The 23,680-nt window shown below is 44.9% G+C and overlaps 1 protein-coding gene across 4 annotated transcripts in view; it reads right to left on the bottom strand.

Moving 5' to 3' along the window:
* XYLT1 (xylosyltransferase 1) overlaps positions 1–23,680 on the bottom strand; it is a 340,609-nt gene that overhangs the window by 44,681 nt on the left and 272,248 nt on the right. For all 4 annotated transcript variants that reach the window (XM_056536893.1, XM_056536896.1, XM_056536894.1 and 1 more), the window contains 2 exons: positions 16,857–17,073; positions 985–1,161 (listed from right to left, as the gene is read on the bottom strand). In XM_056536893.1, the coding sequence (XP_056392868.1) occupies positions 985–1,161; positions 16,857–17,073 (394 nt within the window). The remainder of the gene's footprint in view (positions 1–984; positions 1,162–16,856; positions 17,074–23,680) is intronic.

Raw genomic sequence — 23,680 nt, 5'->3', positions numbered from 1 at the left:
GCAATGTCTGTAGAGTGGATTCCGCCAGAAAATTGAGCAGGTTCATTGTTCTGGTGCAATTTTTTTTACAGAATTTTCTGTTGAAATTTCTGACCAGAAAGTTCCAGTGTAAATGGGTTAGCAGAAAACCCATTCACCTGCATGTTAACCTTCATGCAGCGGAATTTCCGACCGAAATTCCTGAGCAGAATTCCGGTTGAAAATGATGTGATGTAAACCAGAGCTTACAACTGTAGACCTTCATTTTAAAGGGAACCATGAATTTCATACTGCTGAAACCACATGCTTAATAAAACAGGGACACCTATGATTGGCTATGAAAGTCACACTCGTAAACCACCACAGCTCCTGTCCTGCTGCATTATGCCCATTCTTCATGTGATGCTGTGGCCAATTATCGATCGTTAAGGCTAGCGATTGAAGACATCATGGGTGCATTTCTGCCAGGCAGTACTGAGTGGCAGCAGTGCTGGATGACTAGCAAAGGAGGATTTTGTTTGTTATTTGTCTTGCCATTTTCAGACTAATTTTTGAAAAATTGGGGTAAAAAAGCAGGAATATCCCTCTAAGAAAGCTTGAAAAGAAGTAAACTATACTTTTCTATAATCCTTACTTGGCTCATAAATCTTTTACTTACCAAAAAAAATAAAGGAGTATAAACAGAAATAAAAGAGCATCTTGTAAAATAATGGGTCTGAGGTTTGTTTGTTTTTTACTATCGAAAAAACAGCACTACACCTGTCCTCAGGTTGTGTGTGGTATTGCAACTCTGTTCCACTGAAGTAAATGGAGCCAAGGTGTAAAACCACACACAACCTGAGAAAAGGTTTTTGGATGTAGTCAACTATGTTTTTATAATACTTCATAGCCCCTTAAAAACAGATACAATAGATGCAGAATTAGCACTACTTACACCAAAGCAGAAACAATAGGGAAATAAAGATCAGTGTAAAATGACGATAGCTGAAATGAAAAGACACATACCTGAAAGCGGTGGAAGTCCGAGGGCTTGAAGTCGTTTGGAGAGCAGCCACACCAGTCAACAATGTGTTTATATTGACATTTGCAGCCCAGTTTTCTATTCCAGTTAGTGATTCGCAAATTATTATCAACCATGGTGTCACAGTAAGGGCTGTTTTCCAAAACTGTATGAAAGAAAGACTAAAATGGAAAAGAAAAAAAAAAATCTGTAAAGGTCGGCTAGTCAATAAGACTCAATCAAATACAAGAAATGAACTGGAAAGCACCAGATACTGTGGAGGAAAGGCCACGAGAATACGGTGCAGGAGATACTTTTTGGCTGTAAAAGCCGGTTCTGTGAATTAACTCAAACAATGTGGCAGTCCCATGTTACAGCACTATATTTGCCCACAGCCTCATGGATCTGGTGCGTCTACATGTGCTTAGGTAAGGCCCCTGAAGACTGCCTGACAAAATCAGCATCAGTCTCCCTACAGTCCAGCTTAAAGGCACTTACTAAGATTGTCTAAATTTAGATTTGTTCTATCCCAAAAAAATAGTTTTTACATAAGTTTGTAGCCTTGGGTGTAATTAATTCTTTCTCTACTTTCAATGCCAACTCTTAATGCCAGTTCTAGCTCTTACAACCCTTCCTATGTCAGGAGGATCTGGTAATAGCTCACTACCCCAAATCCTCAATTACAATTTCAAAGTTTGTTGTTTGTCCTTGTTGCAATGCATTTTAAAAGGAGGAGCCCTGTTCATTTTAATTCCACCCATGAGGGAGAACAATAACGCTCCCTCCACAGCTCTCTGGTGATGGAGGCTCTGGAACTAAAAAGAAACACTGAGGAAGATTTAAGACTCCAAATCACCACCAACTGTTATCCAGGATGGTAACAGACAAAATAATTCAGATGTAGCAAAATATAGAAAACTAGCTGTAAAGAGTCATGAGGGTGGTGCTGCTCCTATAGAGAGTTACGATGGCCCCGACTGCACAGGCCGGTGTACACCATCAAAAGCCAACTCTGGCAAAATCCAATTCATGTGCAGCAAGGCAAGATATATTACCCTCATCTGCTTACTGCGAATAAGTGGGTCACTAGAGCTTGTCTTGATCAGGGCTTAAGTCGTGTAGGAATGCATGCAAATTGAGTTCCTTCACTTTTTCCACAGGAGGAACACTGTTCCATTAAGCAGGAGTCCTGAAGGGAGTTCCCACACTTTTTTTTTCAGGACTTGACCCCTGTTCTTCATGCATACAACCTTGACTCTTTACAGGTAGTTTACATATAGTGTGTGCTGTTCTCAAAGTTGTCTTTCTATATTATGTTTCATCAGCCAGACCTGATCACTGTCCAGTCCTTCTCAGGTTACCTTTAAATGGGCACTCTCATTAAAGGGGTACTCTGGCCCTAAGACATCTTATCCCCTATGGTAAATAAAAAAATATTTCTAATGTACTTTGTTTAAAAAAAATGACGTTTTCTATGTTTTATTTGTGTTTAAAAAAAAAAGCTGCCACTAGGTGTCTCCCTATTTGTCCAGAGCACATTTTCCCCCCATCTTTTCAACAGACTTTGGACTCCTGCTGGCCTGGCAGAAGTCCAAACACAGGAAATGCAGCCTAGAGTGCTGAGTGGTGTGTGTGCAGCTTTTCCCAATCATAGCTCGTCTCACACTAAACTGCACAGTTGGTAGCAGAGTAAGGGAGGAAGTTCTCCCCTGTATGACTTACAATGATGTCATGCCTGCTGGGTAACGCCCCTTTCCAGTCTGAGAATCTGACTGAGACTGAGCAGAAAATACAGAGCAATATCAAGGTAGAAAACTAAAAAAATTATAAAAAATAAAGGTAGGGGGTAGTTTATCATGATGGGGCAGTGACCCGGGAGGATTATAACATTGATCAAGTTAATGAGAGGTACTCTTTAAGTGATTTGTAGTACGTAGCAAAAAATGAAAAGTGGACAAGCATTTTTATTTGGTTGCTATGGAAACACAGATTTCTTTTTTCTTCACACTATTTAGAATTCTTTAATTGAAAAGTAAGGTTTATTTGCATGTTCTATAAAAAATTTGCATTCAGAACTTCATGGTTCTGTGGATTCCATTTCCTTTAATTGTTTACTATGTCACCTAGATAAATTCTGAGTTGAAGAAATTACCTGCTGCAGTATATAATTTCTATTTGCAATGGAGCAGCGACATAGAAGAGAAAGGAATCTAATCTGTATCCTGATGATTACTGTAATTTGTATAAGTTCTATTGATGAAACTGGGGAGAACAAGAGTATATGCCTGGATCGGGCAGGACCAATCTGAGTACCGCCGCCACCGCCGCTGTCTCATTATAAGGGAATCTACTCTGTAAAGGGAAATTTACAGTTCTGATGGCTGGGTTTATTTATTGTTATAAGGATAGGAAATATACAGAGGCTGTTTATTATGTGCATACACTATCTGCTTCTTATATTTACATTTTCATGGGCATGATGGGAGAAGCCATACTGAGCTGATCACAAGCATACTTGACAGCCGTGTAAATATTGGCCTACAGGCTGTAAGAGTTTTCCTTCCTTAAAAATGTATATATAGCTACAAAACTGTAAAGTGTATTTTATACATTCTAGGTTCAAAATATTTATCAGTATAGTAATTCAGTAGTTTGCACTGTTGACTTGCAGCACTGTGGGCCTTGGGTTCAAATGTGGCCGGGAGCATCTCCTGTACATAGCTCATATGGTCCCAAGGCATGTCATTTGTTTTTCTGAGTAGTTACATTTTCTCTACTTTCCATAAACATACTGGTAATGTCATTGGAATTTAAGGACTCTATATGCCTTGCCTGATGATTGAGGTTCATACCCTGTCCTGGCTATTGTTTCTGATTGTTAGTCCAGATTGACCCCGTAAAATAAAAATAAATTCTGCCGTACACTCTAACAGGTCACAGTCTTAAAGTTATGAATGCAAAAGTTACCAAGAATCCAAAAGAGAACCTGATAGCAGTAATAGATTATAACAGCACCAGTCATGTGCGCAAAAATAAATTGATTTATTCTTCCAGCATAAAAAAGTGCATTGTTTCAACCTTCCCTGGGTTCTGATTGACCCTGATTTATGACTTCTGCCTTGCCCTTTCAGTTCTTTACCTAGTACCCGCCATTCTACTCCGGGCTCTAATCTTTAGACATGTCCCCTAACTCATCTTCTGAGTTTGGGGTAATGTTTCTACCAAAAAAAGCACCAAAAAGGGTGTGGAGACTTAGAAGCCATTGATGCTCCAGTGGGAATATTGTGAAGAAAGATCTAACAAACCTTTTGCATAGTTCATTAGGTTAAAGAAGACAAAAGCCCATCAAGTTCAACCTTGTAATCCCACTCATGTTCTAATGCTTCTTAAAAGGAGCCAAAAATCAACTTGAAGGAGGGCTACCTTTGTCCTCTGCCCTGTTGCATCTTAACTTGGTGACAACCCTTGGTTCCAATCTTGACCCTACTATATGGGTGCTACTGATGCTAATCTGATGCCAACATCATGATTCTCTTGGAACCAAGTCTATACTTCCCTGCAGGTGGGTTAAGGCAGGAAGAGTTTTAAGACTTCACACCCCACTCTAGCTAGTGCCCAACAGATTACAACTTTTGCATCCGCATTTCCAGAACATGACCATAACATACTCAAAGTTATCATTACAATGTCTTCTTACATATCAATTACTAGAACAACTAAGAGTTTTCACTTGCTTATCAATTGCTATGAAATGTAAAGTGTATGTAATGAATAGTCACAATAGGAGAGGTCTTTGGTATAAGAAAAGTCCAAAAAAAAAGCCATCCTATTTTAAGCTCCTGATCCCATTTCTGAAGCCTCAGGCACCAATATCAGAGACACAGCACTGGCTTATTCTTTTTCATTAAACTGTGTGGAGGCTGAAAATCCTTTACATAAAAATAAGATTACTATGGATGTTATAGCCTCTATCCTAGAGGGTCAAACATAACATGAAATTGCTTCTTAAAGTGTTTCATACAGGCTACTTAAGAAGATAAAATGGTTTAACTTAATTGATGCTGAAGTGACTGTTCTTTATAATGTTGCTATGCTACAGACTGAATTGCTTTTTAAGACATTATGTTCCTTCTACATTGTACAGTCTTTTAGGTCTTCCATGCCATTTACCTTAAATATTTTCAGCTTCACACAAGTGTAGCGTAAGAAACAGGGTTTTCAAATTACGATAAAACTAGCATGCCCTAGCTTCACCTGTGAAATGGGAAGAGGAATGACATTTGAGTCAATATGACTCATCCAAGGTTATTCCATGAATGTTAGGAGTCCCACCTTAGGAACTATGCCTAACAGGAGAAGGGGTGATGCTCAATTATACAGGAGGTGCAGGAACAGCTGAGTAAAGCTTTCTTGTATAGTTCCATAGACTCGAATGGAGACAGCCACATACAACTAACATCCAACTCTCCATTCAGTCTGTGCCCCTATGTGGTGAAAAGTGGCCTGTTAGAGGATCCATGTTTTCACTATTGGTGGGTTCTCTAAGAGGGGACAACCACAGCGATGTGCTGGGCAGGTGACCACACCAGCCAATTTGATTGGTGTGGCACCTGGGGAGCAGGAAGAGATAAAGGGGAGTGGAAACAGGAAGGTGGGGAGTCCTTCAACATAGTCCAAGTGGTACAGATTTAAAGAGAAAATGCGTAATTTTACAAGACTACTCTTTAAACAGCCAGATAAAAAAGAAGGACTGCAGGGAATGATGATAAGGATGACAAGAATTCAGCTGATGATTGATTCATAGAGACTGTGCAAGGATCCTGTTGGCCAGTAAAGAATATTTGACACGAGCTTCAATGGTCTCTACAAATAAACTCTCTACTTCTGCACCTAGACTGGTTTAATTCCTCTTTGCTAGGAAGTATTTTCCTGGGTTAAGACTATACTGTCAAGACTCCAATGAAATATTTGTTACTTTGGTTACTACTTAGTCATTGGTCCTTAAAGGGAACCTGTCATTAGAATTTATCATATACAATGTGTGGCATCAGGTTATATATGGTAAAGTTTCTTCCTCACCATGCCTGGGAACTGATTCTGTTGGCAGCGATGGTCAGGATATGCAGTTTGAAAGGTTTCCCCTGCTGGCCTATAATTAGTCCCCTAAGCGGTAGACGTCCTCTTCTAGTCCCATCTGCTTGTGCTATAATAACGCCCACTCGGTGTGATTGACAGCCTTTGTCACAGCTGATAACACAGGCTGTGCCGGAGGGGGAAGGATATCAGCCGCAGCAGATGGGACTAAAAGTGGATGCATCCCACCCAGCGGAATACTTAAGGGATGGCAGGGGACACCTTTCAAACTGCATATCCTCCCCATCGCTGTCGACAGGAACGTCTCCTGGGCATAGTGAGGAAATGTTATTTTACCAAATATAACGAGTTGCCACCTAATATATATGGTCACATTTGATAACACAAGGGACACACTATGATTTCAAGTTGCATCTATATAAAATGATCTGGAAACCTGCATAACAGACTTTTATACAGAAGAGTAATCACTGGTTGCAAAAGAAGGCCAAAAGACCAGTCAGTGGTTGGAGCCGAGAGCTGGAACTGAACTGTGAAAGGTACCACCCCAAGAATCCATAAAGTCATGGACATCCTCTGCTGGGTGCATAGTGCAGTCCAGTACAGTTTTGCCATAGCTCGGTAGAGGATAGTGCCTCACTGGTATGGCAAAACAAAGACTTAAAGGGGTACTCCGCTCCTCAGCGTTTGGAACAAACTGTTCCTGGAGACGGTGTCGGGAGCGCGTGATGTTATAGCCCCGCTCCCTCATGACATCATGTACCGCCCCCTCAATGCAAGTCTATGGGAGGGGGCTTGACAGGCCCAAACGCTGAACAGGGTTCAGCGTTTCGCCGGGTTGTTGCTCAACATTACCAACACATGATATTCATATTTTAGTTTTTTCTAATCTATTTTTCAAAAGTACAAAATGACTGAATATGATAAGAAAACAACAGACTGGATAGAGAGGAGGAAGCACAATTCTGGGGGAAATATCAGGATCTATAAATAAATAGCATGGCATTAACACTAGTGTACTCTTCCAAATAATCCCCCTGACATTGTTTAATGCTACGTGACAACCCAGTGAATATGTGTCTTATGCTTGAATTGGCTGGTTAAAATGATAAAGGCATGCATTTTCACTCGAGCGCAGCAAAACTTCCCAATTATCCATTGCCCTGTGTCCTTTCATAATGATACAGAAATTCTCTGCAAGATAATGGACGAAAAGGTTATCGGATTTGAGAGGAAAAGGTGATTGCAACTGAAATGGAATTAAAATGGATTATTTAACATGTGTGCTGAATTTAACCAGTCAAATTATGACAACCAGCAGTATGGCAGATGCGCAATGGCCTAGATTTAAAGAAGCATGTGGTGTAAAAATTCTACTGCACCAAAAGAAAATATTTACACCCTAAATTACTGATAACCCTGCTGTGGTGGAAGATGGTAGAGAAGTTTACATATATTAGATTAAAGGGGTATTCCAGGATTTTTTTTTTATTTGACTATGCTACAGGGGCTGTAGAATGAGTGTAGTTCATAATATAGTGTCTGTACCTGTGTGTGACGGTTTTCTCACAATTCTTATGTGATTTTCACCCTCATACTTATTTTTAAGAGCATACAAAATGACTGTTGTCTCAGATTTTTCCCAGGTTGCAATGCGGCCGAGACCTGCCTCACTAGTCAGCTGATGACAGGGAGCCTGTCTGCTTCAATGGGTGGAGGGATCACTTGGTGGGAGAGAGATCAATATGCAACTAATGCAACAGCTGTAGGCACCCTGATTGAAAACCACAGGTCTTTTGAATGGATGCTGATCATTTATGTTTCAATGGGTGGGGTGGCTGATGTGTGGGAGGGAGGAAAATAGAATTATGGGATTTGTAGGCAAAAGAAGAAAACTCAAACGGGAAATACCAGTTCACAAAAAGCTAGCCACAGTGTTATGGTGATCTCACAACATAGCCATTTAGCCCCAAGACAAGCGCAGATCCTTCCTAAGCATGTCCATTACTGTCTGCCAGGTACGTACTAAAATTACCTTATGGTGGATAACTCCTTTAATGTCTGAGGTCGGCATTTTAGGCAGGATGAACCTATCAGCTAATGTGTATGGTGGCCTCCCGACTCCCACAGGGCCGGCATGCTGGATTTAAAAATGTCCAATACTTTTGTTCTTAGGAGAAATACACCACTACCATTGTTTTCTGGCAGAGGCCTTTTCCCCTGTCCCCATCCAGAACACATACATGCTCTGTGTTACGCCGAGCGCTCCGGGTCCCCGCTCCTCCCCGGAGCGCTCGCTTCACTCCCTCCGCTGCAGAGCTCCGGTCACGTCCTCTGACCCGGGGCGCTGCGATCCTGCTGCCAGCCGGGATGCGATTCGCGATGCGGGTAGCGCCCGCTCGCGATGCGCACCCCGGCTCCCCTACCTGACTCGCTCCCCGTCTGTTCTGTCCCGGCGCGCGCGGCCCCGCTCCCTAGGGCGCGCGCGCGCCGGGTCTCTGCGATTTAAAGGGCCACTGCGCCGCTGATTGGCGCAGTGGTTCCAATTAGGGTTTTCACCTGTGCACTTCCCTATATTACCTCACTTCCCTTGCACTCCCTTGCCGGATCTTGTTGCCTTAGTGCCAGTGAAAGCGTTCCTTGTGTGTTCCTTGCCTGTGTTTCCAGACCTTCTGCCGTTGCCCCTGACTACGATCCTTGCTGCCTGCCCCGACCTTCTGCTACGTCCGACCTTGCTTCTGCCTACTCCCTTGTACCGCGCCTATCTTCAGCAGCCAGAGAGGTGAGCCGTTGCTAGTGGATACGATCTGGTCACTACCGCCGCAGCAAGACCATCCCGCTTTGCGGCGGGCTCTGGTGAAAACCAGTAGTGGCTTAGAACCGGTCCACTAGCACGGTCCACGCCAATCCCTCTCTGGCACAGAGGGTCCACTACCTGCCAGCCGGCATCGTGACAGTAGATCCGGCCATGGATCCCGCTGAAGTTCCTCTGCCAGTTGTCGCTGACCTCACCACGGTGGTCGCCCAGCAGTCACAACAGATAGCGCAACAAGGCCAACAGCTGTCTCAACTGACCGTTATGCTACAACAGTTGCTACCACAGCTTCAGCAGTCATCTCCTCCGCCAGCTCCTGCACCTCCTCCGCAGCGAGTGGCCGCTCCTGGGATACGCTTATCCTTGCCGGATAAATTTGATGGGGACTCTAAGTTTTGCCGTGGCTTTCTTTCCCAATGTTCCCTGCATCTGGAGATGATGTCGGACCTGTTTCCCACTGAAAGGTCTAAGGTGGCTTTCGTAGTCAGTCTTCTGTCCGGAAAAGCCCTGTCATGGGCCACACCGCTCTGGGACCGCAATGACCCCGTCACTGCCTCTGTACACTCCTTCTTCTCGGAAATCCGAAGTGTCTTTGAGGAACCTGCCCGAGCCTCTTCTGCTGAGACTGCCCTGTTGAACCTGGTCCAGGGTAATTCTTCCGTTGGCGAGTATGCCGTACAATTCCGTACACTTGCTTCAGAATTGTCCTGGAATAATGAGGCCCTCTGCGCGACCTTCAAAAAAGGCCTATCCAGCAACATTAAAGATGTTCTGGCCGCACGAGAAATTCCTGCTAATCTACATGAACTTATTCACCTAGCCACTCGCATTGACATGCGTTTTTCTGAAAGGCGTCAGGAACTCCGCCAAGATATGGACTCTGTTCGCACGAGGCGTTTCGTCTCCTCGGCTCCTCTCTCCTCTGGTCCCCTGCAATCTGTTCCTGTGCCTCCCGCCGTGGAGGCTATGCAGGTCGACCGGTCTCGCCTGACACCTCAAGAGAGGACACGACGCCGTATGGAGAACCTCTGCCTGTACTGTGCTAGTACCGAACACTTCCTGAGGGATTGTCCTATCCGTCCTCCCCGCCTGGAAAGACGTACGCTGACTCCGCACAAAGGTGAGACAGTCCTTGATGTCTACTCTGCTTCTCCACGTCTTACTGTGCCTGTGCGGATGTCTGCCTCTGCCTTCTCCTTCTCTACAGTGGCCTTCTTGGACTCTGGATCTGCAGGAAATTTTATTTTGGCCTCTCTCGTCAACAGGTTCAACATCCCAGTGACCAGTCTCGCCAGACCCCTCTACATCAATTGTGTAAATAATGAAAGATTGGACTGTACCATACGTTTCCGCACGGAGCCCCTTCTTATGAGCATCGGATCTCATCATGAGAGGATTGAACTTTTGGTCCTCCCCAATTGCACCTCGGAGATTCTCCTTGGACTTCCCTGGCTTCAACTTCATTCCCCAACCCTGGATTGGTCCACTGGGGAGATCAAGAGTTGGGGGTCCTCTTGTTCCAAGAACTGTCTAAAACCGGTTCCCAGTAACCCTTGCCGTAACTCTGTGGTTCCTCCAGTAACCGGTCTCCCTAAGGCCTATATGGACTTCGCGGATGTTTTCTGCAAAAAACAAGCTGAGACTCTACCTCCTCACAGGCCTTATGATTGCCCTATCGACCTCCTCCCGGGTACTACTCCACCCCGGGGCAGAATTTATCCTCTCTCTGCCCCAGAGACTCTTGCCATGTCCGAATACGTCCAGGAGAATCTAAAAAAGGGCTTTATCCGTAAATCCTCCTCTCCTGCCGGAGCCGGATTTTTCTTTGTGTCCAAAAAAGATGGCTCCCTACGTCCTTGCATTGACTACCGCGGTCTTAATAAAATCACGGTTAAGAACCGCTACCCCTTACCCCTCATCTCTGAACTCTTTGATCGCCTCCAAGGTGCCCACATCTTCACTAAATTGGACTTAAGAGGCGCCTATAACCTCATCCGCATCAGAGAGGGGGACGAGTGGAAAACGGCATTTAACACCAGAGATGGACACTTTGAGTATCTGGTCATGCCCTTTGGACTGTGTAATGCCCCTGCCGTCTTCCAAGACTTTGTCAATGAAATTTTTCGTGATCTGTTATACTCCTGTGTTGTGGTATATCTGGACGATATCCTAATTTTTTCTGCCAATCTAGAAGAACACCGCCAGCATGTCCGTATGGTTCTTCAGAGACTTCGTGACAACCAACTCTATGCCAAAATTGAGAAATGTCTGTTTGAATGCCAATCTCTTCCTTTTCTAGGATATTTGGTCTCTGGCCAGGGACTACAGATGGATCCAGACAAACTCTCTGCCGTCTTAAATTGGCCACGCCCCTCCGGACTCCGTGCTATCCAACGCTTTTTGGGGTTCGCCAATTATTACAGGCAATTTATTCCACATTTTTCTACCATTGTGGCTCCTATCGTGGCTTTAACCAAGAAAAATGCTGATCCCAAGTCCTGGCCTCCTCAAGCAGAAGACTCCTTTAAACGACTCAAGTCTGCCTTTTCTTCGGCTCCCGTGCTCTCCAGACCTGACCCTTCCAAACCCTTCCTATTGGAGGTTGATGCCTCCTCAGTAGGAGCTGGAGCTGTTCTTCTACAAAAAAATCCTTCCGGGCATGCTGTCACTTGTGGTTTTTTCTCTAGGACCTTCTCTCCAGCGGAGAGGAACTACTCCATCGGGGATCGAGAGCTTCTAGCCATTAAATTAGCACTTGAGGAATGGAGGCATCTGCTGGAGGGATCAAGATTTCCTGTTATTATCTACACCGACCACAAGAACCTCTCCTACCTCCAGTCGGCCCAACGGCTGAATCCTCGCCAGGCCCGGTGGTCTCTGTTCTTTGCCCGATTTAATTTTGAGATTCACTTTCGTCCTGCCGATAAGAACATTAGGGCCGATGCTCTCTCTCGTTCCTCGGATGCCTCGGAAGTTGATCTCCCTCCGCAACACATCATTCCACCTGACTGCCTGATCTCCACTTCTCCTGCCTCCATCAGGCAGACTCCTCCAGGAAAGACCTTTGTTTCTCCACGCCAACGCCTCGGAATCCTCAAATGGGGTCACTCCTCCCATCTCGCAGGTCATGCGGGCATCAAGAAATCTGTGCAACTCATCTCCCGCTTCTATTGGTGGCCGACTCTGGAGACGGATGTTGGGGACTTTGTGCGAGCCTGCACTATCTGTGCCCGGGATAAGACTCCTCGCCAGAAGCCCGCTGGTTTTCTTCATCCTCTGCCTGTCCCCGAACAGCCTTGGTCTCTGATTGGTATGGATTTTATTACTGATTTACCCCCTTCCCGTGGCAACACCGTTATTTGGGTGGTCGTTGATCGATTCTCCAAAATGGCACATTTCATCCCTCTTCCTGGTCTTCCTTCTGCGCCTCAGTTGGCTAAACAATTTTTTGTACACATTTTTCGTCTTCACGGGTTGCCTACGCAGATTGTCTCGGATAGAGGGGTCCAATTCGTGTCTAAATTCTGGAGGGCTCTCTGTAAACAACTCAAGATTAAATTAAATTTTTCCTCTGCATATCATCCCCAGTCCAATGGACAAGTAGAAAGAATTAACCAGATCCTGGGTGATTATTTGCGACATTTTGTTTCCTCCCGCCAGGATGACTGGGCAGATCTCCTTCCATGGGCCGAATTTTTGTATAACTTCAGGGTCTCTGAATCTTCCTCCAAATCCCCATTTTTCGTGGTGTACGGCCGTCACCCTCTTCCCCCCCTCCCTACCCCCTTGCCCTCTGGTCTGCCCGCTGTGGATGAAATTTCTCGTGACCTTTCCATTATATGGAGAGAGACCCAAAATTCTCTCTTACAGGCTTCTTCACGCATGAAGAGGTTCGCGGATAAGAAAAGAAGAGCTCCCCCCGTTTTTTCCCCTGGAGACAAGGTATGGCTCTCCGCTAAATATGTCCGCTTCCGTGTCCCTAGCTACAAGTTGGGACCACGCTATCTTGGTCCTTTCAAAATTTTGTGTCAAATTAATCCTGTCTCTTATAAACTTCTTCTTCCTCCTTCTCTTCGTATCCCTAATGCCTTTCACGTCTCTCTTCTCAAACCACTCATCCTCAACCGTTTTTCTCCCAAATCTGTTCCTCCCACTCCTGTTTCCGGCTCCTCGGACGTCTTCTCGGTCAAGGAAATTTTGGCTGCCAAAAAGGTCAGAGGGAAAAATTTTTTTTTAGTAGACTGGGAGGGTTGTGGTCCTGAAGAGAGATCCTGGGAACCTGAGGACAACATCCTTGACAAAAGTCTGCTCCTCAGGTTCTCAGGCTCCAAGAAGAGGGGGAGACCCAAGGGGGGGGGTACTGTTACGCCGAGCGCTCCGGGTCCCCGCTCCTCCCCGGAGCGCTCGCTTCACTCCCTCCGCTGCAGCGCTCCGGTCACGTCCTCTGACCCGGGGCGCTGCGATCCTGCTGCCAGCCGGGATGCGATTCGCGATGCGGGTAGCGCCCGCTCGCGATGCGCACCCCGGCTCCCCTACCTGACTCGCTCCCCGTCTGTTCTGTCCCGGCGCGCGCGGCCCCGCTCCCTAGGGCGCGCGCGCGCCGGGTCTCTGCGATTTAAAGGGCCACTGCGCCGCTGATTGGCGCAGTGGTTCCAATTAGGGTTTTCACCTGTGCACTTCCCTATATTACCTCACTTCCCTTGCACTCCCTTGCCGGATCTTGTTGCCTTAGTGCCAGTGAAAGCGTTCCTTGTGTGTTCCTTGCCTGTGTTTCCAGACCTTCTGCCGTTGCCCCTGACTACGATCCTTGCTGCCTGCCCCGACCTTCTGCTACGTCCGACCTTGCTTCTGCCTACTCCCTTGTACCGCGCCTATCTTCAGCAGCCAGAGAGGTGAGCCGTTGCTAGTGGATACGACCTGGTCACTACCGCCGCAGCAAGACCATCCCGCTTTGCGGCGGGCTCTGGTGAAAACCAGTAGTGGCTTAGAACCGGTCCACTAGCACGGTCCACGCCAATCCCTCTCTGGCACAGAGGGTCCACTACCTGCCAGCCGGCATCGTGACACTCTGTTAGGGTTGCCACCCAGATGGTAATTTACCAGCACAGCCGGAATTTCTACCCTACTGCTGTTAAATTAATATAAAAATTCATATAAAAAACTACCAGCCATGCAATAACCGGTATTTTGCCGGCCCCCAGAGCAGCAGCCGCCGCCAATCAATGTATTAAGCGGCCACTTTAAAGGGCGGAGGGCAGGTATGAGGTCCAGGTGTGTGTATGAGGGGTGAATGGAGGTTCGCTTCATCCGGGGCAGGGGAACCACTTATTTTTATTCTAAACTTGGTAAGATCCGCTGTGCTTGCAGAAACTCAAGGCCTGAGTGACGGGGGCCACAGAGGGTAAAATCGGGTTAAAACGCGAAAAGTGATATAAGTTGGATAAAGAGGAAAAAGTTTAGGGTTAAGAACGTAAATAGCAGTCACTACAACAGAGTCTTATTTAGAGCAGTGTTCCTCCAAAACTACTTGTTTGCTACAGCTAAGGTGACACAGGTTGGGGAACATTCATTTAGAGCTGTATTCCCTACTTTATGTCCCTCCAACTGTTGCTAGTTGTAGATCGGGGACAGAGTTGTAGTTGTAGGTCAGGGAACATGAGATATTCATAATTATACAACCCCTTTAACTAAACATAAACTAACTAGAAATAGAAGACATGTGCACACAGTAGTTGTGTGGACAAACACAGTGACTGTGTTCATACTGTAAACAATAAACATCATGCAACCCCTACAGACCTCGTATCTCTGGTGCTGTATGAAGTTCGGCCCCCAATGATGCACTCTTACCCGGGGTCCCCATGAGCTGTCAATCCACCCCTGCCTCCCTGCTGTGGACTTTACTGCCAGACTCCAGAGGCTGAGGGGTTAATTTGCTGTCGCTGGGCTTTTATGTGACGCAATGTGTCTGCACATGGGCGGAGCTTCCTACAAATACACATATATAATTAAGTATGCAAATTAGCATGGCTGGTATTTTTTTGCAAGAAAGGTGGCAACCGCCATAACTTGCAATAATACTGTGATATGCATTTTTGGTCATACCGCCCAGCACTAGTCCCACCCCCCCTTCCCCCGGTACCATAATAATCTGCATTCTTCTGCCTGCTGGAGGAGCGCAGAGCCACCTCTGAGGCCAGACAAGCAGGTCATGTCCGTCCAGCATCCTGACATCGCTCGTACCTCCATACATCCGCCCCTAACTCCTGCCACGAACCATAACCCTAGTAGTAAGGTGATTACATGAGAAGGAGGTTTGTTACAGTGTGTCACCCCAGTAGTAATAAGATTACATGCGAAGGAGGTTTGCTACAGTGTGTCACCCCAGTAGTAAGGAGATTACATGTGGAGGAGGTTTGTTACAGTGTGTCACCCCAGTAGTAAGGTGATTACATGAGGAGGTTTGTTACAGTGTGCCACCCTAGTAGTAAGGTGATTACATGATGAGGAGGTTTGTTACAGTGTGTCACCACAGTAGTAAGGTTATTATAAGAGGAGGAGGTTTGTTACAGTGTGTCACAGTAGTAAGGTTATTATAAGAGGAGGATGTTTGTTACAGTGTGTCACCCCAGTAGTAAGGAGATTACATGAGTAGGAGGTTTGTTACAGTGTGTCACCACAGTAGTAAGGTGATTACATGAGGAGGTTTGTTACAGTGTGCAACCCTAGTAGTAAGGTGATTACATGATGAGGAGGTTTGTTACAGTGTGTAACCCCAGCAATACGGAGATTACATAACGAGGAGGGGTTTGTTACAGTGTGTCACCCCAGTAGTAAGGTGATTACATGAGGAGGAGGTTTGTTACAGTGTGTAACCCCAGTAGTAATAAGATTACATGAGAAGGAGGTTTGTTACAATGTGTCACCCCAGTAGTAATAAGATTACATGAGAAGGAAGTTTGTTACAATGTGTCACCCCAGTAGTAATAAGATTACATGAGGAGGAGGTTTGCTACAGTGTGTCACCCCTGTAGTAAGGTGATTACATGAGGAGGTTTGTTACAGTGTGTCACCCCAGTAGAAAGGTGATTACATGATGAGGAGGTTTGTTACAGTGTGTAACCCCAGTAATGCGGAGATTACATAATGAGAAGTTTTGTTACAGTGTGTAACCCCAGTAGTAAGGTGATTACATGAGGAGGAAGTTTTTTACAGTGTGTAACCCCAGTAGTAAGGTGGGGTGTGTCAAAGGCGGAGCCAATGGGTGGGATCAAGGCGTGGCAAAAATCCTTGCACCAGCCCTGTGCAGCTGGTATCCATAGCAACCAGACTGTGACAAATTACTCAGCATTTTAGCTCAGGTTGATGTGGCACCAAGAAGGGGAGATCGTGGAACAACCAAGCCATTCCCTGCCATAGCCTGACTTATAAATTAGATTACATTTTTTTTTTTTTTTTAAACATGGAGGCCTATGGGTAATATATGCTACCATATGCATAGAGAGCTATGTTAGGGACCACTCCCAACAAATATGTCTCTTTGAAAGCAGAGATGTGATATGAACAGAGCCTAACTTAGTTCTAGGTAGATTATCCCTATCAAGTACTGTTTCACAGGGGTGAGAGCAAGAACTGTTTTGGTGCATTTTTTGTCCATATAAGTATACACTGTTAAAAGGCAATATACCTGGATTATTATAAGACAGGATGGCACATAACACTATAATGACACAATAACATACATTATATCAGGATGATGAAAGGAAAATTAGTTTATTGGTTTTCTAAACTATTTAACTCTTCTCGTAGCACAGAAATGCCTGGCTGATATATCCCCTTTAATATAGGTTAATGAAGACGAGTATACTATGTTCGCCATGCCGGGACCCTGTATAGAAGTGCAGCAGAATACTAATCACCAGTCTCCATGGTTTCATATAACACCAACAAGGTATATATTTAACATACCTCAGCTGGAAGCAGCGTGTAGGAATAGAATCGCTTCATCTTTGTAACTAGATCATCATTGGAAAAGGTCACATATTCCACAAATTTCCGGTTGAGGAGAAACCAGTCTGAGCCACCATCAACAGTAATGCCTTCTGGGATCTTCCTGTCTCCAAGACGCCACATGTGGGTGTCACATTCGAGAAATAACCTGTCCAACCCTTGCTTTCTGATAAATCTGTAACAAAGGAAGCAACAATACTACATTATGTACAAAAGCAAAGCAATTCAAGTTTTCAGACAATGAAAAACGCCATATTTTTATAAAACCTATATTGAATAATATATATAGAAAAAGAATAATAAATGAAATACTGTATAAATACAGTATAAAGGAATAATGAAAATCTTGCTAATGGGTATAACCAAAATCTTATACACAGAGCATTCTCTATATACTCCAATTCTGTTAAGGTCGTCTTCCAATGGGCCAAGAGTCTCAGCACAGACAACACTCAAAAAATCCGGTAACTACAATGTTACACCTGTAAAAAAAATGCCTTATGCGAATGCATCTTAAAGTGTACATTTCACTTAAAAAACTATCGATGTGCCAAAAGTTCTCATTGGTTAGGATCTGTGTATCCAGACCCCAACTGAATGCTAGAATGAGCACGGAGAGAAACATCCAGCTGGCCGCTTCTCTTAGTAGTCTTTGTGCACAATACTGAGAAAGTCCCATAGATGGTCCCTCAGCACGCCTTTCTCCTGTTTCTTTCTAGCAATCAGTTGGGTTTTAAACATTCTGACCGATCCAAAAATGTTGGCATGTCTCTTTGACAGTGCCCCTTTAAGGCCTCATGCATATGGCAATACCATGTGCATGGAGTCTGTGAAGAAGCCCACAAAATCTTTATTGGTGCATATTAAGGAGCTGTAGGCACTGTAGGCACACCATTATATATCACAGTATTATTACTTTAAATGGATTCATGATGTGGTTATGTGCATGAGCCCTAGTGTTGTAGGGGAACCCATACACATTTGTCCAACTTATTCAACTTATTATTACTCTACTAGATCTAGAAATATAAAAAAATGTGGTTCCCTCAGTTCCAGTTCCACCTCGCAATGTAGACCAATAATTAAGGATCTTGTAATTACAACATTCAATGTCAATACATTAGAAATATTACTGTAATCTTATTGTAGTTTAATTTCAGTATAAATATTCCCTCCTAAGAAAATGGAAGAAATCCTGTACAATTTTCTTAGAACACAGGGCGGATAAACAAAAAGTACATAACATTCTTATTTAGAAATAAAATAATGTCTGAATGACAGGAAAATAACACATCTGCAGCGTAACCTTCCCATAATTGTTAGTCAAGGATTGTCACTGGCACCGAAGCAAATACAATCTAGGTTTTAAATAGAAGGACTTAGAAGTCACAGTTCCTCGAGAAGAGACCGGGAGGTGCCAAGGCAGCTTTTATACTAACTGTAGAATCTCGGGCAATAATGGATGATTTTAGACTAGCTGCCTCGTAATTACAATTATAATAATATGTACTTATCTACGAGCACTCGGAATAGTGAAATTACTTATAATTTCTGTTTGCATTTGTCCCCTTTTCACTGCTTTGAATGTATTGCACATTACAGATAAGCTGATGAATATTGCAAAGTACCGGCCCGAGATACAAAAGGAGGACCTGCAATGTTTTTAATGGGTATTAGAAGAAAAAAAAGTCATTGGGGGAAAGGTAGTTTTTCGAGGCCTTTATAGAATAAAAAAGCAAAGATGTGATGGCTTGCCATGGGTAACAACTCCACTCACCCTTTGCATGATTATTCCTGAAAATTGAAGTTTTCCTCACCCATGATTTTTTTTATACATTAATACAGTAGTCCTAGATGTACGGGGAGATTATCTGTCTAACGTATGTAAATCTGCAGTAAAATTAGATATGCGGAAGGTAATATCAGAGAATTGTGACTTATTCTGTCGGTATAGGGTGTAAAATTCAGTCTGCAGCTGAAGACGTTTAGCACGTATCTGTTTATGATGAGGAGAAGTCTGACTAATAAGCTTACCCCTAACGGTAGCCTTAAAAGTATAGCTACAATAAGGAGTCCAATGTAACTGTCCCATTATTAAGGGCACAAAATCTGTAATTTCAGTAGCAAGACAGGGTTTATAGGTGGGGTGTTGTAATACATACAGGCTCGCTCGCAAGAGAGCAAGGGAAATGTTGGCGAAGCTCTTGTAATGGGGTCATGGGCACATGGTTAAACCAGGAAATTGTTTGGATAGTAGAAAGCGCCACCATTTCCATTAGGGGGTTACTAAGTAAGAAATAGCCTATTCGCATGTATACCTTGTGGGAGTGTGAAAAGAAGGAGGAATCTTTCTCTCCAGGATTGTGAATGTGCTAGATATCATGTAAAGTAAAATGTGCAACAGTATTTAATATACGAGTGGGTTCAACAACTGCAAACAGCATCAACAGAGGGCCATACGGGAGGATGAAAATCTCCAACTTCTATCAAAGGTTTGTTATCTGCATTCTTTGCCAGAATAGAACAAACAAACCCATGCATAAAGAACAGTAGTTACATAATGTACAGTATATTATTTAGTGAACATTTCAGGATAAGATGCTTGCCACCATTATCCACCTCCACCACCATATGTGAGATCTCACATACTCGAGCTCTCTTCAATATTTTGTTTCCATTTTTTTAGCATTAGCTTTTTATTAGCATATCTATCGACCCTGTGATTTCTATAATTCCATGACTTTTCCTTCTTGGTCTACTGTATGCCTATGGGGACAAAGGGGGAGATTTATCAAAACCTGCATAAAGGAAGATTGGTGCAGTTGCCCTTAGCAACCAATCAGATTGTTTCTTTCATTTTTAAAGAGGTCTTTGAAAAATTAGTTGCTAGGGGCAGCTGCACCAATCTTTCTCTTCACAGGTTTTGATAAATCTCCCCCAAAGTACTGGGCATCCTGAAATCCGAAGATCCTGATCCTTTTGTCCTCTATTTTCAGCTATTCAATAAAGATTAGATGGGTGGTCAAATTAGAAAAAAAAAAAAAAAAACAGCTGGTTCTACTAACATAATTGCCCTGATTTACTATTGTAAACTCAACCTGTTTTGTCGGGTAGCGTGCCATATTCTGCCGCATTGCGCCAGAATGTGCGCAAAAAAAAAAAAAAAAAAACCTGACCAACCTTCCATTTTACTAAGAAAACCCCCAAAGGGGCGTGGTCATTGGGAAAAGGGGTGTGATCATCAAAAAAAGGGGCGTCCTGACATTTTAGAAAAACCACAACATATTTACTAAGGTTTCCAAATAAAATGTGGAAAAAAAAAGAAAAAAGAGCTTGAGTAAAAAAAAAAAATCAAAATGTAGGGAAAAGTGAAAAATGTAGGGAAAAGTGAAAAATGTAGGGAAACCTTAGTAAATACCGTGGAAAAACATCTGTTGGGAAAAAAAACTCACAGAGAAAACTACACTCCACTCTTAGTAAATGAGGGCCAATGTGTATCCTCTCTTTCTTCTATTGATGCTGCCCCAGTCTACACAGCAAAGCTGACAACTGAGCTACAGAAAACATGTTCTCGCATATTATTTCTGCTGTAGAGGCCACTGTGAGGACTGAGAATATTTTCTATATTACAGTACTTTGTATTTGTTTTTTTTTTATTAAACATAGGCATTAGCAGAGCTAGTGCATTATATTAACATTGTCAGTCTTATAATAAAATGTAAAAACAAAAGGATTATCCCCTTCCCCCAATAGTATTCCTTTACATGTTATGCTATGGGGCATGCCTCAGTGAACAGAGTCTTAATATACATCAGATTTGTCTTGGCGCTTATATGTTGCTAATGAGTTTCATGTCTGAATGCATGCCGACCTTCCAGTTTGCCCCTCATTTGTGATATGTACACTGGGAATGACATAGGATGGAGAATGGAGGGAGATGCATGGGCCGATAATTAATTATGATGACAGCGATTGACATGTATATCTCCCAGAGGATCACTTCTCAGCCCACATCAATAACCCACAATTGCATATTCTGTTCACATAAAGGAATTAAGTTCCTACGTAGAAACTGAATGAAGGGAACACCAAACACACTCTTTAATTCTTATGAAGCACAGCATTGATATGACATTAGGCATACTTTGATGCCCCCCAGTCATGGACTGATTTCTTCTCTGATTTTAGTGTAATATTAGGAGGTAATGCATTGAGTGTATGATATACAGGCTATTAGATAAGCCACATCTAGATGTGTATACAACATCTGCCTGTCCTACCCATTTTGTAAAATTTCATTGAATGATATTGAGAGTTTCAGACAGTGTATACTTCCATAAATATTCACATTCTCAGCTTGATCATCAAATCATTCCTGTAATCTTGTACATGCCTTTTATTTATGTATTTATTTTTTATACTTTAACGTGTCCCTGTCATTTAAAGGTGCACTTTCCAAAGGATAGGGGATGTTACGCCGAGCGCTCCGGGTCCCCGCTCCTCCCCGGAGCGCTCGCTACACTTCCCTCACTGCAGCGCCCCGGTCGGTTCCACGGACCCGGGGCGCTGCGTTACCACCTCCGGCCGGGATGCGATTCGCGATGCGGGTAGCGCCCGCTCGCGATGCGCACCCCGGCTCCCGTACCTTACTCGCTCCCCGTCAGTTCTGTCCCGGCGCGCGCGGCCCCGCTCCCTAGGGCGCGCGCGCGCCGGGTCTTTGCGATTTAAAGGGCCACTGCACCGCTGATTGGTGCAGTGGTTCCAATTAGTGTTTACACCTGTGCACTTCCCTATATCACCTCACTTCCCCTTCACTCCCTCGCCGGATCTTGTTGCCCTAGTGCCAGTGAAAGCGTTCCTTGTGTGTTCCTTGCCTGTGATTCCAGACCTTCTGCCGTTGCCCCTGACTACGATCCTTGCTGCCTGCCCCGACCTTCTGCTACGTCCGACCTTGCTTCTGTCTACTCCCTTGTACCGCGCCTATCTTCAGCAGCCAGAGAGGTTGAGCCGTTGCTAGGGGATACGACCTGGTCACTACCGCCGCAGCAAGACCATCCCGCTTTGCGGCGGGCTCTGGTGAAAACCAGTAGTGACTTAGAACCGATCCTCTAGCACGGTCCACGCCAATCCCTCTCTGGCACAGAGGATCCACTACCTGCCAGCCGGCATCGTGACAGTAGATCCGGCCATGGATCCCGCTGAAGTTCCTCTGCCAGTTGTCGCTGACCTCACCACGGTGGTCGCCCAGCAGTCACAACAGATTGCGCAACAAGGCCAACAGCTGTCTCAACTGACTGTTATGCTACAACAGTTACTACCACAGCTCCAGCAATCATCTCCTCCGCCAGCTCCTGTACCTCCTCCGCAGCGAGTGGCCGCTTCTGGAATACGACTATCCTTGCCGGATAAATTTGATGGGGACTCTAAGTTTTGCCGTGGCTTTCTTTCCCAATGTTCATTACACTTGGAGATGATGTCGGACCAGTTCCCCACTGAAAGGTCTAAGGTGGCTTTCGTAGTCAGCCTGCTGTCTGGAAAAGCCCTGGCTTGGGCCACACCGCTCTGGGACCGCAATGACCCCGTCACTGCCTCTGTACACTCCTTCTTCTCGGAAATTCGAAGTGTCTTTGAGGAACCTGCCCGAGCCTCTTCTGCTGAGACTGCCCTGTTGAACCTGGTCCAGGGTAATTCTTCCGTTGGCGAGTATGCCGTACAGTTCCGTACCCTTGCTTCAGAATTATCCTGGAATAATGAGGCACTCTGCGCGACCTTTAAAAAAGGCCTATCCAGCAACATTAAAGATGTTCTGGCCGCACGAGAAATCCCTGCTAACCTACATGAACTCATCCATCTTGCCACTCGCATTGACATGCGTTTTTCCGAACGGCGTCAGGAGCTCCGCCAGGATATGGACTCTGTTCGCACGAGGCGTTTCTTCTCCCCGGCTCCTCTCTCCTCTGGTCCCCTGCAATCTGTTCCTGTGCCTCCCGCCGTGGAGGCTATGCAGGTCGACCGGTCTCGCCTGACACCCCAAGAGAGGACACGACGCCGCGTGGAGAGTCTCTGCCTGTACTGTGCTAGTACCGAACACTTCCTGAGGGATTGTCCTATCCGTCCTCCCCGCCTGGAGAGACGTCCGCTGGCTCCGCACAAGGGTGAGACAGTCCTTGATGTCTACTCTGCTTCTCCACGTCTTACTGTGCCTGTGCGGATGTCTGCCTCTGCCTTCTCCTTCTCTGCTGTGGCCTTCTTGGACTCTGGATCTGCAGGAAATTTCATCTTAGCCTCTCTCGTCAACAGGTTCAACATCCCGGTGACCAGTCTCGCCAGACCCCTCTACATCAATTGTGTAAACAATGAAAGATTGGACTGTACTATACGTTTCCGCACGGAGCCCCTTCTAATGTGCATCGGATCTCATCACGAGAGGATTGAACTGTTGGTCCTCCCCAATTGCACTTCTGAAATCCTTCTTGGACTTCCCTGGCTTCAACTCCATTCCCCAATCCTGGATTGGTCCACTGGGGAGATCAAGAGTTGGGGGCCCTCTTGTTCCAAGGACTGCTTAAAACCGGTTCCCAGTAAACCTTGCCGTGTCCCTGTGCTTCCTCATGTAACCGGTCTCCCTAAGGCCTATATGGACTTTGCGGACGTTTTTTGCAAAAAACAAGCTGAGACTCTACCTCCTCACAGGCCTTATGATTGTCCCATTGACCTCCTCCCGGGCACTACTCCACCCCGGGGCAGAATCTATCCTCTGTCCGTCCCAGAGACTCTTGCCA

The sequence above is a fragment of the Hyla sarda genome, chromosome 8 (genome assembly GCF_029499605.1).
Source record: "Hyla sarda isolate aHylSar1 chromosome 8, aHylSar1.hap1, whole genome shotgun sequence".
NCBI classification, from domain to species: Eukaryota; Metazoa; Chordata; class Amphibia; order Anura; family Hylidae; genus Hyla; species Hyla sarda.
This window is presented reverse-complemented; position numbering and strand designations above follow the sequence as displayed.